At 43.7% G+C, this 17,945-nt stretch overlaps 2 protein-coding genes across 8 annotated transcripts in view; both read right to left on the bottom strand.

Moving 5' to 3' along the window:
* ipo8 (importin 8) overlaps positions 1-7,919 on the bottom strand; it is a 20,372-nt gene extending 12,453 nt beyond the window's left edge. For 2 of the 5 annotated variants that reach the window (XM_042078979.1, XM_042078982.1), the window contains exons 1-15: positions 7,751-7,919; positions 6,954-7,035; positions 5,668-5,824; positions 5,249-5,407; positions 4,444-4,600; positions 4,150-4,239; positions 3,736-3,830; positions 3,508-3,592; positions 3,286-3,420; positions 2,182-2,281; positions 1,957-2,033; positions 1,603-1,719; positions 1,366-1,455; positions 1,225-1,251; positions 734-899 (exon numbers count right to left, since the gene is read on the bottom strand). In XM_042078979.1, coding sequence (XP_041934913.1) covers positions 734-899; positions 1,225-1,251; positions 1,366-1,455; positions 1,603-1,719; positions 1,957-2,033; positions 2,182-2,281; positions 3,286-3,420; positions 3,508-3,592; positions 3,736-3,830; positions 4,150-4,239; positions 4,444-4,600; positions 5,249-5,407; positions 5,668-5,824; positions 6,954-7,035; positions 7,751-7,834 — 1,621 coding nt within the window. In that variant the 5' untranslated portion in view covers positions 7,835-7,919. The remainder of the gene's footprint in view (positions 1-733; positions 900-1,224; positions 1,252-1,365; positions 1,456-1,602; positions 1,720-1,956; positions 2,034-2,181; positions 2,282-3,285; positions 3,421-3,507; positions 3,593-3,735; positions 3,831-4,149; positions 4,240-4,443; positions 4,601-5,248; positions 5,408-5,667; positions 5,825-6,953; positions 7,036-7,750) is intronic. The other 3 variants (XM_042078981.1, XM_042078983.1, XM_042078980.1) reach the window with 2 other exon arrangements.
* Positions 7,920-8,733: 814 nt separating this feature from the next.
* caprin2 (caprin family member 2) lies at positions 8,734-17,891 on the bottom strand. 3 transcript variants are annotated; one of them, XM_042079406.1, is made up of 21 exons: positions 17,744-17,891; positions 16,771-17,017; positions 16,621-16,683; positions 15,993-16,079; positions 15,183-15,421; positions 13,365-13,447; positions 13,148-13,264; positions 12,969-13,009; positions 12,622-12,882; positions 12,424-12,465; positions 12,206-12,334; positions 12,027-12,111; positions 11,787-11,839; positions 11,591-11,704; positions 11,387-11,488; positions 11,133-11,285; positions 10,834-10,990; positions 10,577-10,735; positions 10,263-10,363; positions 10,108-10,171; positions 8,734-10,015 (listed from the first exon to the last, which is right to left on the bottom strand). In XM_042079406.1, the coding sequence occupies exons 1-21, from the start codon at positions 17,815-17,817 to the stop codon at positions 9,450-9,452; spliced, it is 2,937 nt and encodes a 978-aa protein (XP_041935340.1). In that variant the 5' UTR covers positions 17,818-17,891; the 3' UTR covers positions 8,734-9,449. The 3 variants fall into 3 exon arrangements, with proteins under 3 accessions (XP_041935340.1, XP_041935341.1, XP_041935342.1); XM_042079407.1 differs by having other exon boundaries at positions 11,597-11,704; XM_042079408.1 differs by having other exon boundaries at positions 17,740-17,888.
* Positions 17,892-17,945: the final 54 nt, after the last annotated feature.

Below are 17,945 nucleotides of genomic sequence, written 5' to 3'. Positions count from 1 at the left end.
TTCTTCATTTGATCTTATTTTAATTTTATTTTCTTACAATGTCTTCCTACCACTTTATCCTGTGTGTGTGTGTGTGTAGTCTTATATTTTGGTGTGCAGTGTCCTCTGTGTGTGTGTGTATTCTCGTTCTCTGGTGTGCAGTATCCTCTGTGTCTGTGCCTCTGTCTGTATGTAGTGTGTGTGTGTGTGTGTGTGTGTGTATTCTCGTTCTCTGGTGAGCAGTGCCCTCTGTGTGTGTGTGTATTCTCGTTCTCTGGTGTGCAGTGTCCTCTGTGTCTGTGCCTCTGTCTGTATGTAGTGTGTAGCGTCTTCATTGTACAATGCTGTCTGTGTTTGTAATGTCTGTCTGTATGTACTGTTTAACATCGTTAACATTTTAATTGGACAGTGTCCTCTGTGTTTGTAATGTCTGTCTGTATGTACTGTTTAACATCCTTAACCTTTTAATTGTACAGTGTCCTTGGGTGACTTAAAAGGTGCTTATAAATAAAATGTATTATTATTATTATTATTATTATTATTATTAGGCATCTAGTTGGAATGAGAGGTGTGTTTATTGGTCCTTCATATGACTATATGCCATGAAAATAAATTAAAAGATGACACCAGTTCTAGTTGCTAATAAAACCATGCTTCAGACAACGGTGGCATCCTACTACACATCCCCACTAAAATGAACTCTAATTCCACAGAGGAACGGGCAACATCAAGGGTGGTGTATACACTTGCAGACCTTGTTCTTGGTTGCTGACAAGAGTCTGTAGAGCAATGGCCGCCTCCACCTTGACTGGCATCTCTTTATCTGCGATCAGGTCTTGCTTAACCAGCTCTACGGCGTTCCTCAGGACCAGCTCATCGTGGAACTTCAGGGGGCTGAAGGAATGCAGAACCCAGCAGGACTGAAAGAAAGAGCCACAAGGAATCATTACACATGTCCCTACTGCTAGAAAACGCCAAGTTGTGTCCAACTAACCAAACCATACAAAAATATTTAACAATTGAACAAAAACACATAATTACGGAGGTTCAAAAATAATATGTACGAACAGTACAGTAAAGAACAGTACACCAGCATCCCCCAGAAACACAGAACATTAGTGCAATCCCAAGTGCAACAGCACATAAATCCAATCTCTCGGTGTAATACTTTTACAGTTGCACCCCCTAGTGGTCTGAAGTGAAATGGGCTCCAGAAGGGGGAAACAGAACTCACTGTAAACTCACATTTAGTGAACGCAGAGCCCAACAGGACTGTGGGCCAAAAAAGGAGCTGGGATCAACATCAACATAAACACAAACACACACACACACACACACACACACACACACACACACACAATAAAAAAAAATATGCTCTCTACTTACCCTGGCTCGCAGGTAGCCGAGGTTTGAGTTGAGCAGTGGAAACACATAGTTCTGTAACATTAGCTCCATCTGATCCCTGTACAGTCTTTTCTGTGGGAGAAAAAATATATATAAATATGGGGAAATATATATAAATATGTGATTTGATGTGATGTGATGTGAATATATAAATATGAAATACTGGAGTTGCACTGCAGATTGGATTCTGGTCATTCTGTTACTTCTGTGGCCAGTTACCTTGAGCAAGAGTTCAGCGAGGGAGCCAATGACATGCAGGGCACCATCCTTTCTACGGGGGTCAGCACTAGGGTCCATTAAGATCTGGTGGCAGAACTCCATCATCTGGGGCAGAACCTAAACAGGACAACCAAAAACAGCCATGTCTGCATTGTCTGAGCTGGGGGGTAAAAAAGAGCTGCAGACCCGTTTCATGGTACGAGTCATCATCATCCTGGCAGCTATGATTATTCTGCATATCAAATAATGCGTCCCCTTATAAGAAGATCTAGGCCACATTAGCATAGAACTCTGCAATACTGGCTGCAGCGAGTCATGGTGTGAGCAAACACTACTGCATGTACAGCAACTCACCTCTTTGCGCTTGCGGGCAGCTTTGCACAGCAGGCTTTGAGCAGCTGTTGCTGGGAACACGTGGTCGTCGTACACGTCTAAAAACAACATCAGATCAATTTTTTAAAAATCTTTTGCATAATTAATCATCATAATAGAAAACGATCCAGGCCAGTACATTTGCCACAGTAATCCTGATGAAAGCCCACTGCGTTAAGGACTAGAGAGCCAGGCGGGACTACTCACTAAATTTCATGCGGATGTACTCATAAGGGTCCTCTTGCCACAGCTTCTCATCTTCATCCTTGTAGCACATAAGTGGAAAGACCACCTCCTGGTTTATAGTCTGTGAGGACAGATGAAGCACAAGGGGAGAATAACCACTGCACATTTAGCAGGAAACCTAAATACATCTGTGGAAGCATGGAAATGCATCTGTAGGTTTTATCCAACACAATATTGAAGGCACAGTGCCGATCGATAGATAGATAGATAGATAGAGATAGATAGATAGATAGATACTTTATTGATCCCCAGGGGAAATTTAAGGTCTCAGCAGCATACAGACAACACATACACATTCTTTAACAGCAGAACAAGTAATTAAAGTATATAATATAAAAACACAACTAAGCAATAAGGACAGTAGAAGATAAAGAACATACTAAATATACTAAAATACAAATTATACTAACTAACACTTAATCTAAATCAATTCTAAAAACAGTATCCACATAGTGGTGATTAATCAGAGGTGCTTGCAATGACTGAGGCAGGGACTGAGCCTGTGATTCTCTGTGCATAGTAAGGTAAGGTGCTCTGTGTGAATGAGTGTCATGGTGATAGTGGTCATGGTGATAGTGCAAATGAGTAAGTCCAACAGTGCAACAATGCAGAAATAAAGTCTATATATTTAACTATTTTAAGAAAAGGTATAAGTGTGGCCACAGTTCGGCTGTGGCATGGAGGGAGGGGTTATGCATATGTGCTAATGTGCTAATATAGCATGCAAACAGTGAGGCAGAAAGACAGTGGTAAAAGTGGCTAGGTATGTTAGTATGGCTAGGCTGCCGGAGCACGGAGGCCAGGTATGAGCACCTAGATAGAGATAGATACTTTATTGATCCCCAAGGGGAAATTCAAGGTCTCAGTAGCATACAGACATCACACACAACATGCACTTACAGCAGAAAAAGTAATATACAAATAAGAAAACTCCACTGTACAAAAGAGACAGTAGAAGATAAACATGATACTAAAAACTAAATACTAAATATACTATATAAAACTAATCAAATATCAACATAGTGTGCTTAAGGATGATCAAGCATGACAGGGCAGGGAGCTCACCTGCATGTGTGGCTTCATCTGTTTCCAGGTGAGTGAATGAGACACACCCTGGTTCAGGTAGTTGAGGGACTGCTGCAGCACACGGGGGGCTACATACAGCTTCTGTCTGTGCTGGTCCACCACTTTCAGTAAAACCTACAAAGACGCGTGGCAAAGGTGAAACACTTCCTCACAACACACTTAATGCACAGTGGGTAACTGGATCACATGCTTAGTGCTTACTTGCTGAATTCCCACCGCATACGTCTTCACGAAAAAGTCTGCAAACTCAAAGTACTCCTTTGTAACATTGCCTGGACTTCCATACCTACAATCATGTTAAAGATAAGAAGTTATGGACATTACCATACTGCATCAATGCAAACATCTCAACCAACATCACTGCATAAGTATCACTGTGGCCAGTTCTGCTGCAAAGTGATGATTCCCCAGCTAAGAGTCAGAGCTCACCTCTCAAACAACCTTGTGATGATATGCAGCGCCCACTTCTTACATTTCCACCACACCAGCTGAGGCCGGTCATCCTCATCAACCTCCAGGGTCTCCTGTCAGACAGAAAATGTGTTTTATGATACACAACACCATCTCTGACACATCATCTCTATATAAACAACCATTGCATACTCATCATATTGCATACTCTTCACCTCCCTGATTGCTCCAGCATGTATGATCAGTTTAGTGTTAGAGCATGCTCAGAGGACAGCACATCCGAATGATAGCTTCAGTAAGTGGCCAGCTGCACATACATGACAATTCTCTGTTAGCAGTATCAAACAAAAGAGTCACCCCCCCCCCCCCCCTTCACCATCAGCAGTAATGCTGAGCTGCTGAACAGAGCCTGTGGATCGGACACAGCCTTACCGGGGGAACATCTCGATCCATGACCGCTCGGAGGATCTCCATCCACTGGGTCATGACCGCGTTGTTTATCAGCTGTAAGGGCAAGGAGTACTGCAACGAACAGGACTCATGTCAAAGTGTGGACGAGCATACGTGCAAGTTTGCAGAATAATACTAATGCAAATAATCATGTTATATATTTCCCGTACAATTAATATCACTCACACACACACAGACACACAGACACACAGACACACACAGACACACACACAGACACACACACAGACACACAGACACACACAGACACACACAGACCTGTATGAGCGCATGAAAGATCTTGAGGATCTGTTTCTGGATGAGCACAGAGAACACGGTGGCGTCGGGCAGCAGCTGGGAGATGAGCTGCTGCAGGCGCGGCAGGAAGATCTGCATGGCAGCCAGGAGTGGGTCCCTCTCCTCAGCCTTCTTGAACCTACACATTACATTACATTACATTTGGCTGACGCATTTTTAACCAAAGCGACTAACAACATGGTAACAGATTAAGTTTTAAAGCAATTCTCTCAACAATTTTAGGACAATTTAAAAACGGTAGAGTACAGTAAGAACAAGTGCATCAGTGAGTGCTGTTTTTTAAACAGTTGAGTGTCAGTTCAAGATGGCTGGTAAGTGCTAGTATCAGTAAGACTTGTTGTAAGTGGTGCTATGAGAGGAGATGATCTCTAATGAGCTGGGTCTTCAGGAGTTTTTTGAAAATGGAGAGGGATGTCCCTGCCCTTGTAGGAACTGGCAGTGTGTTCCACCAACGAGGAACAACAGATGAGAAAAGTTTGGATTGGCCTGAGTGTACCGGTGGTAGAGCTAGACGTCATTCGTCTGAACGTTCGTACACACAACAACCACAGCATCAGGACCACCAGCATCAGCTACCCTTCTACACACATGCAATGACCAATAGCACCATGACATCAGGTGCAAGCATGTTTAGATGTATTTGGACTGTGATACATTTATTGCTTTCGAGTGGAGGTGTAGGTCAAATTCACAGAACTTGTGGTTGGTCATGCTTAAAATCACAGCCATAATACAGTAGGAACTGCAGGCCAATGTGGATACTTACTCATATGTCTTGACCAGCTGGTATAGAGCCAACAAACTGCCATACCAGCTGCCACTATTCTGTGACTGTAGATACATGCCGATCTTATCCACAATGGCGGTCCAACGCCCAGGGAAGTCATGCTTGATAATAGCCCGCAGACAAACAGTCAGCTGGGCCCTGTCAATCAAAACATTAATACCATCAACGACACATGAGGACACACACACAAACACATAAAGACACTTATAGGGGGGAAAAGTCTACAAAGCATTGAAAACATGTTACATTTGCCCAACTATAATGTAAAATGTTTTCAAACACACAGTAAAGGGGGCAAACAAGCAATAGATGTATTGAAATAGGAATACAAAACACGTGCAGGGTTTAGTTTTGTTTGGGGTGGGGCTGTTTGTAGTATGTCTGCTACTTTCACTCACCGTATGGACTCAGGACACTGGATGATAGCCTCAACAACGTTGTCTCGGATCTGCTGCCGGTCATTCTCATGGATGTTGAAGGGAAAGTGCACATCGCCAGGAGCAGGCTCTCGATCTTGCCAGTACTGGCCCATCATGTTCTTCAGGTAGATGGCAGCTGCACCACAAGTATGACAATAGATACCACCTCACTTTGGTATTATATCTTAAATGAAAAGTGATGCCTTAAAGTGATGCCTTAAAGAGGCGTTTCTTAACTGGTGGGTCGGGACCCAAAGGTGGGTAGCGGAACCGTTCTGGGTGGGTTGCTGAGCTTGTGGTTAAAAAAAAAAAAATCAATTTAAAATGCTACCTCATCAGATCTAATATTGGACCTGTATTTTATTAACAGACTTTATTTGTAGCCAATGTCAGTCATTACCATGACAATAGACATTTATGTGACAGGTCATTTTAGACATAATTTATAGCAGAAACGCAAGAAGGCTGCAACCCTGAATATTTGAAGTAGGCTATAATATGGATTCAATTAAACTGAGGACAAAATAGGACAAAAACCCCAGTTTGTGCATTGTGGCACATGAACCATCAAAACTAAAATGCCACATGGAAAAAAGGCACCCCTGTCAAACCTGTCGAGCAGTCAACTTTGAAAGATGACATCTGGAGTAGAAGACTTCAGAAATGTAATGCCAAACATCCACATGTTCCACACAAGTAGGTCTACAGGCACTTTGGGTGTCTTACCATGTAGCTCACCATATCCGTTGGCTTGAATGCTAAAAAAATATATGGGTCACGACTAAATAAAAATATATGGGTGTGCTCTATGAACATGGGAAACTGTGGGTCCCAAAGCCAGACCAGTTAAGAAGCACTGCCTTAAAGTATATATGGGAATGCAGTGCTTCCCACAGAATTGAATTCTATTTGTGGTGGTAGGTTTCCAGAATTAACTTGAATTCAACAGTTTTTAACAAATTAGTGCAGCGTGGTTATGATGCAGATTTAAGCACAATTTAGCCAGTCGACTTTTATGCCAACAATTGCAGGATTGTTAATGTCTTCTTTAAACGTGCATGTAGGTAGATGAGATACAATGAGAGGCTGTGCAAAGGTGCACATAGCTCTACTATAAACTAATTCCATCCCATTTAAATAGTACAACATGGAAAATCATTGTGTGGTGGTCAGTGTTGATATTGTGGTGGGCCGCCACAAATAAGTCAATGTATGGGAAACACTGGAATGTGTGTGTGTGTGTCTGTGTGTGTGCCAACTCTTACCTGCCTGTCTAACAGGGAACTCCACCTGCTCTGACACAATGATTTGGAGCAGCGTAGGGGCGAAATTGATAATCTTGAAAGACTAAGATAAAGATATGGGAAATTATCATATGGATCTGATACAGTACAACAATATACTGCAAGCAACTCCATCATACAGCCTGCTAGGTGTCACAATAGGCAACTTACATTCAGTAATTTCTTAAAACAAAGAACACGGGACACATCACCACATACTCACTCACGTCAGATTTAATCTAAATACCCTGTACATTATTGGCACGTAGGACAATGGGAAATTCAACCAAGCAGTGGAATAATGGCAAGTACAAAGTTGAATATCGTCACTAAGGCTACGACAGCTTGCCAAGATTTTGATGTTGCTTTATTCCTAAACTTCTATTTTCGTGGCGGTCTGAGTAGCTACTAACCTATCTATTTCGGGTAGCTGACTCTACGTTAGGGGGATGTTGTTTCTTAGAAGGTGAAGGCTGTAGCCTACCAAACGCAAACAAAACTGTCTTTTGTTGGCTATATGCGTGCCTGAATCGATGTAACGTCGCAAATATGTCCCTTTTCAAATGGGAGCGTTTCACAATATGCCACTAACGTTAATAATGTCCTTCAATACTAGTGATGAAATACATAAAAGACGTAACTTCGCTTTTATCAGATCTCGAACTTGGGCCTGGAATTCCAATCAGAAGCATGGATAGACTGAAACCCCTCTTGTTCTTTGATTGGTTATTCAACCTACCCTAACACAAACAACAAAGTTGTTTTAGAGTGGTAGTTACCTGTTTGAGTTCATTTTCCGCCGCTATCCTAAGGTTAGGGTCTATCGTTCCCTTCAAAGCCTGTATAATCCTGTTAGGATCCATAGGGCCTGTGGTTAAACGAGAATTTCTATCTTTTCACAATTACATGCATTCGCTATTCAAGATTCGGCCAAGCGTCCTGACAGCCCTGCCCCATTTTACCGGCAAGCAGCAGGCGGCGGTCGTAAACCAATGTAAATAGAAACGATTTACGGTAGCCTTAAGCCACATTGTAGCACAAAGGAGGGCAACAAGGAAGCAGTAAATGTATCATAAGTGGTCGTTACAGATTATATTAATTGAAGCCAACACATTAAGTGTGTCTGATGTTATCTATTCGATAGGCTACTGCTCTTGCGCAGCCCATTAAAGGATTTTAGCTCACCTGATTTTGATAGTTTATTGTTTTAGCTTTGGAGTGTGTGCCTCTGCTGCTGACACTGTTGATACATGTTTGCTTCTCAGCATAAACAGAAGTCGATAGGATTACCAACGTTGCTTCGAAATGAAAAGCATCTTATAGGTTCCTCACCAAAGCAGACTAGGCCTAGTTGCCTCTGGTAAAATGCAGAGGCTTTGGCAAATAGGCCACATGCGGCGAATTTGCTGCATGACATATTTAGGGCAGCTGGTATTATGCACACTGAATCAAGGGGGAGAGAAGCCACATATTTGTGAATCAGGGTCATGATGACGTGGTTTAGGTTGGCCTTTAACTTGGGGTAATGGGACCAGAGACTCATATGGAGCAAATGTGTAAAGGCATCTCCAGGGTGTCTCAACCATGTATGCTTAATAGGTTTCAAAACATCTGGGAAAGTAGTTTAACTGAAAAGGTTTTTGTTTTTGCTCAGGATCGGGGTTGTATTGCCAAATATTTCAGACACTGTAATATTTCATTGGAAAGTTTTATAATCCATGCACACATCCACTTCCATTCAGCTATAGCTGAATTTGATTAAACAGGGCAGACAAATGAACTGCACAATTTCTTCATTTATTTAGGCACAGAGGCATCTTTCAACATCAAGCATATTAGCCTTTTCCAGTGCATACACACAGCCCAACCCACACCACACCCTCCAATACAAGGCAACACTTTGGGTTTTCCTGTTAAAGTGCTCAACTAGTCAAGTAATGTCAGTTACATTCTCCACTCAAAAGCCACAGTAGAGTTTAAATAAATAAGAGGGGATAGGAAAAGAACAAAAAATAAACACAGAAATACACATTGTATTAATGCTGTATGGCTCAGAAACCCTACGTTCACCCATTAACAATTAGTAGAAACAAACTTTCCACCAAGTAAGGAGGATTTGGCAAAGAGCACAGTGAAGACTGCTATATTTGGTCAGTAATGTGCGTAACAGCTACAAGACATCTCCAAGGTCACAAGAAAACGGTGCCAGTCCACCAGTGCCACTGGCATCCAAATGAAATGTCCCCTGATTGAATCAGAAACGGTTTTAATGTTAAGTAGGGGTATAAGTGGTTGATGATTGTTCTGAAAGGCCAGAGGGGACTGGGGAGACCCAATCCCCAACACCCCAAACTGAAATATAAGTGCCAACTTGTGGCTCGCTGAAACTCTGCACATGCAGCTACACCACACACAGACACACTTGTGCTTTGGGCTCTGGCTGAACCCAGAAGCAAGGCTACCCTGCATGCGTGTGGCTCAGTCCTGATACAGCAGGAAGCCTGAGAAGGTGCTGTACTTCCAGCTGCTGCCATAGATGGCGCCACGATGCAGCCGCAGCCACAGTTGGTCGCCTTGGTACAGCTGCAGCACGGCATGATTGCTAGCGGTCTCGTGGTCAGGCGCCCCATCGTTGGCGTAGCCGGACACCACCACCTCCTCGTTGCGCATGAGGTTGATGTATAGCGGCACGTTGACCGCTAGCTTGAGGATGTGGAAGATGAAGACGTAGGTGCCCGACACCGGGCAGGTGAAACGCCCGGACGGCATGTCGAACATCTCGCCGACATTGCTGTGCAGCAGGTCGAACGCGATCGGTTGGTCGAGAGTGCCCGGGGCGAAGTTGAAGGTGCGAGCAGCAGAGAAGGCCACCCTGATCTGCTGGGAGATCGGGTACACGTGCAGGGGCATGAGGGTGTGCGTCCCCTGTGGAGTGACCGGCATGTCGACGGAGAGCGAGTCACCGTGGCCAGAGTCCACAAGGTCAACCATGTACGCCCCCTCCCGATCAGGGCTGCTCACCTGAGACGAGTCACTCCATCCAGCTGCAAGACCAGGAAATTGTCATAAATCATGTTCAACACCAAACCAATAGCATCTGACAGTGAAACACGAGGTATGAATAGCACATCTTTACCACTTGAGTTGGTTCTCTGTCCCCCTGGGCCACCATGCTTGTAATTAGAATGGTATCCGGTCTCCTGTTCAGGAATGAGACAGACAGTCTTAACTATTAAGCCTTAAACGTCACATCTTCCAAGCCACAGCAAAACATCGTCCCCCCATTCTTACCCTTGCATTAATGGGAGTGGATGTCATGTCCCTCATGGAATGAGAAACTGGGACAAAACCTCCAGCAGATCTGGGGCTGGTTCTGTACCCATCAAACCCTCCTGTTAGAGAAGACATGCATCCATTATCCACAGTAACACATTCAAACACAATATGTTGGAGGTGGGAATTATTGGGAGTGTTGCAGAGATATTAATATCATTATGGTTCACACACTTGTGCATCCACACAAACACAAGCTCCTTCAGTGATGTCCCAAACACGCCTCTCCACCACACAGACAAACACAGGGAGACAGACAGAGAGACCGGTACCTCTGTGGCCACTTGGAGAGCGGACGTAGTGCGCCAGTCCCCTGCCTGCACGTCCCATACCCCTGACAGAGCCCCGGACATGGTAAGGCTGGCCCGAGCGTCCCATTGTGTACATCTGGCCACCACTAACCACCATACACTCAGACTGGATCAGTTCATCTGAGTGAGGGAGGGGGGGGGGATGGGGAGAGAGGCTAAAGGCTAAGTATTAAAATGAAACATTTTCACAGACCAATGGGCATGCATTATTGCCCTACCTGGCTGCAGGTTTTCCGCCTCAGGTGGGTTGAGCTCAGGTGGGGTCTGGGTGCTGGCAGTGGCATATCTCACACAATTGGATCCAGAGAGAAGTGTGCCATCAGGCTTCAAGTAAGACCCACTGCTTAATGGCGTAGGCACACTGACTTTGAACACCTACCAGAACCAGAACAAAAAACTAAACCAAAGCTGGAAAAATAGGCTGGAAAATATTTGCCAGTTTCAGTGTGTGCTACATTATAGTGGCATTGTGTGTGTGTGTGTGTGTGTGTGTGCGTGCGTGTGTGTGTGTGCTCACAGGATGCATAGTCTGGTAGGGAGCAGACGGGGCTGTGATTCTGTGAGCTTGGTGGTTTGGTGGAGTGGAGAAGGCTTGAACGGACTCTGTGGCTGGAGGGGTCACCACATCACGGGGAGGCTGCTGCTGCTGCTCTGGCTGTGGCACAGGAGTCTGTAACAACGACCCCAAAACCACCACATCACAGTTGAACCACACGTCTATACAACAACATGTACTTAGTGAAACATCTGACACATTGAAAAGCCCCATACCTCAGGTGGCAGTTTCTCTTCCGGTGTGATCGGGATACTAGACTTGCGGTGGAAAAGTGGGGGCGACTCAAAGCCCTCTCGACTAGACAACTGCGGTTTCTCCTGTAGGGAGCAATTTCGGAGATTAAAGGATCTATGTGGAATTCTGTAGGCTTCAGAGTTGTGCCAACACTACACATTAAGCACAACATGTGAGTTTGTTACCTCTACCTCTTCCACTGAATGGACATCCAGGTCCCAGTTGTCCAGACTCTTACTCTCATTGGTCAGACTAGTATTACCCTCTTTGGCAAGATGTTTTGAAGGCAGTGGGGTAGACTACAGAAGAGCAGACAAATCCTTTAGCTTTTTAAGTATTAGAATTAAGACATGTGAGACATCCGAAGAAAGCAATACCTACATGCATGGTTTTGGGAGAGTGGTCATCTGGACCATCATTGGATTCCCTCTGGGCTGTAAAATTGAGAAAAAGTAGTTTTATTAAATCACCACTGAGTACAATGCAAGTTGGCTTTGACCAATCTGTGTGATTGTTAGAAGTCTTAGTGATTCTTAATTCATTCTTATGTTTATTGGTTCAAATAATTAAGTACATGTGATTGAATGATTCAGCATAAAACAGGTATTCTTGCTTTCTTACCAAGTGGAGGGGAGGGCACTGGAGAAGGACAACAAATCCTAGGATGCACGTGTGTTTGAGGAGCTTCACCATCCAGTAATGACTCCTAAGGCAATTAAGACATTTCTGGATCCAGTGCTGTATGATCCATAGATTGATTAGACTTAGGCAACTGGATCAAATTCACATTAAATGACTACCTGCATAAAGCTGAAGGATCCTGAAATCTGACCCATCAAGTCTTCCAGCTCCTGTTTTCGTAAGATGGGATCTTTGGGCAGAGGAGATGGAGAGTTGAACACCTCCACTCGGGCCTCTGTTCGAGATGCCTAATTAAAAACCAAACCACTTTGTGGAAATTGCAGAGCTGGCCTAGACATTGGAATATTCTGTAGCTCACATGGACGGCTGAACTTACCGATTTTACATCCTGTCCAGCTTTAGGTCTTCTCTGAGCTTTCTGAAAAGGGAGAGTAAAGACTTGTAGGCACACAACACTGTACAGATCTGGGAAGAACTTGCAATCAGTTGACCCACAGAAGTTAAATGATTAGATGGCCAACCCAACCACAATATTAAGATCCAAGTCCATCATGATCAGGTGCATCAGTCTCACCGGTTTAGGTTCATTGATGGGTTTCTTCACAGAGCTCTGGTCTTTAAGGATAAAGCCAGCTGCTCCCCTGCTTGGTTTTTGTAGTGCTGTAGTCTTAGGATGTGAGGAAGGTGGCACATCATTGAACTCCATTTCCCATGAGTCTGGAGGCTCCTGCTCTTTGCGGGCCAAGAAGTCCTCTTTCCAGTTAAGTGAAGGGGAGGTTTTGTCCAGACTACCATCGCTGAGGCCTTCATCAGGTATATAGTGTCTGTTAAGAAACTGGCATCATTCAGACATGATTAAACTTGACTACAGTGGAACAGCTGGAAGGACAGACCGCTAACAAAGTTTGGCAGCACACTCACCACTCTGGTAGGCACTTCATTTGTTCTGAACTTCACAAGGGCTACAATGCAGCAATCACAAATGGGAAAAAAGTACAGATGATTATATAAATATGTTTAAGGGCAACTTAAAATATAGTTGTGCGTTTGGCAATATATTGTGATACAATATCTAAGGTTTTTAAGTTCAACATCCTTACCGGCAAGACCTCCTGGTCTCACATGATTCTCTGATTCCTTCTGGTCTTTAGGAGCCACAACTTTGTCAAAGTACCCACAATCGATCAGCTTTGCCAGCCACTCCTTCATGTGCTTATCTACAAAAAAAGGGAGAAGAACGTTCCATAACGGAACACATACAAGAGGAAATGCATAGGATGTCCATGGCCTCCTTCATCAGCATTTAATATGGCTTACATGTGTGACCAATAACTGGTTTCTCCTTCCCCTCCAGAAGCTCCCAATAGACAACAGCTCCCCACATCATCTGATCTTCCAAACTGCAGAACAGCAATTGTCATTCAAGTAGTTAATAAAACATAATGGGCAACACCTCAACAGAAAATGAGATTGCGAGCTCTTTTGGACTTATTGGACAAACAGATTTATTTATAAACTATTATTAAATCCTTCTTCATAACAAATGGTTGTGGTTCTGTAGTCAAGTGGTTCTCCCGCCTTGCTATTCTCCGATGTGGCCATCTGGATGAACTGGTCATCTATAGAGTTCCCAGTATTGCGCTTCAGCCCTCATGGCAGCTGGAGTTCAAATGTGTACCCTTTATGTTCCAGTTATTGAACAACGAGTACATTCAATGAAGCCAAAAATCAGCCAAAACCTTCATGGAGGCATATCATGAGGCATGAATAAAACTGCCTGGAGACCCATTAGTTTGGTGCACAAGAATGTCAAGACGCCACACAAGACAAGTGATGCATCGTCTGATGTGCAGTTTTGTTTGATCAGTGCTGCATCAATAAGAAAAAAAAATAGGTCGTTATAACAAAGTCTAGAGGCGTCGCCATTGTCACTCTACAGAGTTTTCTGCACAAGTTAACTGATATCCAACCCTCATTACCATGGCAACATCACCACCATCACTAGCACATGGGAGTGACTAATAATGGATGCGAGGGCAATAACCTCATTCTGATATCAGAATATTCTGACATCCTTGAGTGTTTAATCAAATCAGAAAGACACCATGTGTTTTGATTCTCACTATACAGACTATATTGATGTGATATTTGTCTGTGTAAAGTATGTTTAAAAAAACTAATGAGGTGTTTGGCTCCAAAACACTATGGCTGAATCTCAATGTCATCCCTACGGTCTAAGCCCTGAACCCTCAAACACTTAAATGGCATCTGTTGTAAGTGATCAAGTTTGCGAGGGTGTAAGGGTTCAAAACGCTAATAACAGGCAGGGGACAGCGCCTGTGACCCATCATTAAATTGACAACTCAAAAAACACATGTTGCAAACATTTTTCCTTTTATGGTAGTCGTTTCCGTTTCATGGCAGTTGTTTACTGATATTCTTATTCAAGCTTCCAGCCTCCCTTTGGGTAACCCCGTGTTCCAAGTCACAGCGCTAGGCATTCTGGGTAATTCCCATAGATGCAGACTTACGGAAAGGGCACAGAAAGGGTGTGAGCGAGCCCTCAAGCACTTCACTATCTGCAGTGGGACAACCCTAAGCCCTCAAAAGTTTGCGGGAATGCACATCAAAGTGTGAGTCTGTGAGGGGAGAGATTGAGATTCAGCCCAAATCCTCCATTTTAATGAATTTTCATAAATCTTATTTCATTTGTTTTCCAGGTAATATCAGTGGAAGTGCAGTTGGGTTGCACTACCTGAAATGAAAAATAAAAATGACAAATATTCTTAATAATGGAGATAAGTTTGGAACGAATCTCTTCATATACATAAAAATGCAAATGTTTATATTTTAATTGAGAGTCCATATGCTTAAAATTAATAGTGGGAGACTCTTCAGTTCAAATGATGGTAAGCAATGATCAAAAATACTAACCCACCCTAAATGACTCTCTCCCCCAGCTAAACCAATACAATGTATGTATGCATGTATGATACGCAGGCAATCCTTACAAAGTCATAATGACTGACGAATACCCACATGAAGTACAAGACCCTTTTTCAACTACCACCACTGACTCCTGTTTGGGCCTTAAAGCCCAGCATTCACTTGTCCAGATGAGATGCTAATGACTACCTGCTGTGGCCATCCCTCTTGCAGTTCAGCAGGGCACCAAGGTCCCGTAGGCCCTCCAGCTCTTTTGCGGAGATGAGCAGTGGGCGGCTGGCGCTGTTCAGGACGTCCTTCCTAACGTGCTCGTTTTGGAGGTTCTGCAGGACGTATTGCATCTGCAGCACGGTGCACAGACGCTTGCGCTCAGCCTCCATCCTCGCCACTTGCTCACGCTTCACCGCCTTTTTCTGAGCCTTCAGCAGCTAGACACACACACACACACTTTAAATACCAAATAACCAAGTCCAAACCAAGATGAATGAACCTATAGTCGTTTATGGTCATATTTAGATGATTGACTATTCCCATTGCACTGTACAAATTGACAATTGTATTGCGAAATCCAATATGAAAAATCTACTGTGGCCAGGAAGCCATCGACATGAGAAATGGTTAAGTGCACCATCAGTAAACTCTAGGCCTTATATCACCTTAGCAATAACCTCTACAGCCTCCAATAAACCCAGCAACACTCACAAGCTACACATGGTGACCTCAGCCTCTAGGCCTTTCATCCAGCCCCCCTTCCCCAACTGCCCACCCTGGTCAAAGAGAATTCCCAACAGACTTTCAGGCATTCTCCTGACTATAGATCACTCAACTTCACAATCTTGTGTCAAGGCCAGAACTGTTCCCCACGCATAGCCTGGCCTCCACTGTTCAGCTAGATCACAGAGTGGGAGGACAATGCCCTGGCCACAGCAGCATGTGAATTGTTTAGGGACACTCCCAATCTCCAATCATTATCGTAACCTAGGGTACAGCTATACTTACGTCCTGTGTCAATGAACTAAGTGTCTTGTGCAGTTCTTTTGCAAATGCCAGGTTATGGACCACTTCTTCATACTTCTTCACTGCATCCTAAAACAAAAATATAGTGCTGTATATCCAGTAGAAACGTATCCAAAAGGTTCCAGATCTTAAATGACAAATCAAGTGTCCTTGAAGCAAGGCAAGGCAGGTTCATTTATGTAGTGCACTACATACACAGGGGAAATTCAATGTGCTTTACAAATAAAGCTCATTATTAATATCTGGTAGGGGTAACGGTTCACAAATCACGGTTTGGTATGTACCACGGTTCTGGGTTAATTTTCGGTATGATAAGCCTGTAGGTACTGCAAGCCTACAATTCACTGACAATATTGCTAATGCGCAACGGGAATAGTATTTTGAAAAAGTATCATGTTTTTGCCCTTAATTGACTACAGACATGTAGTCCACCATTTAATATAAGGCAAAAAAGCCTACTGTTGATTTCTGTTAAAGACTGCAATCAGTACACAACTGTTTTGCACCCAACGTCCTGTACCTAAACGGTTCAGTATGAATATGTGTACCTTTACACCCCTAATATCTGGGGCCCATAAAAGCATGGATGACTCGGATGGAAAGTACATACCAGTTGGTCTTGATTGAGTTTTTCACCATTCTTTAAGCGCCTCCTGTACTCCTCCAGTTTTAGCTGTTAATGAATCACTTCTGTTAGTGGCGTACAAACATGTTTAAGCCTTTCATTCCACCTCCATGGCATAGCAGAAAAATTCCTCACCTTCTTTTTCTCAATGTTACGAATCTTGTGCTTGAGACAGATAAGGCCATCCTCTATGTAAGTCTCGTAGCCGGGATAGGCAGTGGTGGAGGCAGAGAGTGCAAGCTGCAGGGAGGTGAGGGAACGTGGAGAGGAGTCAGACTTTGGGCTTCCGTGCTTGTCTCCCACCTCCCCTGAGTGTCGAGATGGAGAGGGGAACATATCGGGGTCTGGGGACGCACTCAACTGCACCATGTTGGGAGTCTCACTAGGAAAAAAAAAAATATATTGTGTGGTATACAGTGTAAAAGATGGTGTTGTGACAACCTGTTTATTCCAACTTTTAATAATATTCCAAACTCCTAGTATTTTCAATAGGATGCAAATAATCATCCAGGGCATCATGATTGCTTTTCAAAAAGAAAGCAAACAAAAGATCCTCAATCAGTGGTGGCCTACTGAGCCTTCCTTGGAGATGAGCCAGTCCGGTGACCGTGCATTTACAGCCTAATGCAGCTAATCTATTTTCTATGGAGAAATTCCACAACGTGGTTCTTGGCCAAAGTGCTGGAATATAACATGATGACTGATTTTATGGGGAAAATCGGATAGTCGTTCCTAAAATGACAAGAGATGAGCTTGTACCCTCGCAGACGCGTGCTCTCTCCATGTGAAAAGTAACATGGGCGGTTTAATGAACGCGATGTTGGGATTCTAGTACATTTGACAAAAAGTCTTTTTTTAACCAAGTTGAAGGCTTTACTGGGATGGCTAAAAATGATACCGAGCAAGTTCCAGAATCCTCCAAAGCTGTATCAGGTCCATCTGCCACCGCCCTTAGCTTAAAATATGCCCTTACCAACGATAAACGGTATAATTGAGCCTACAGTAGGTTCAAATATGCACCGACTAGAAAACAAAGAACACAATCTTATCATCGACATGCAAAGTTTGTCGTGATCATGATCCCCAAAAAACTGAAGAACTCACCAACCTTACGCTTCTCACTCGTTCTGTATGTCGGTGGAAGCGGGGTCGTTGTGGTGACCGAGCGAAAATGCCCAACATCCAAACTCAACAACCCTCGCCGGCTTAAAGTTGTGATGATGTTGGATTTTAGCAGAGGCCGGATCCGAGCTCTCTTTTACCTTTTTATACACTCCATGCCAATACCCTCTACCGGCTGAGGCTTGGGA

Source organism: Alosa sapidissima, chromosome 22 (genome assembly GCF_018492685.1).
Source record: "Alosa sapidissima isolate fAloSap1 chromosome 22, fAloSap1.pri, whole genome shotgun sequence".
Lineage (NCBI taxonomy): Eukaryota > Metazoa > Chordata > Actinopteri > Clupeiformes > Clupeidae > Alosa > Alosa sapidissima.
Note: the sequence above shows the minus strand (reverse complement) of the source record. Positions and strands in the feature narration are given on the sequence as shown.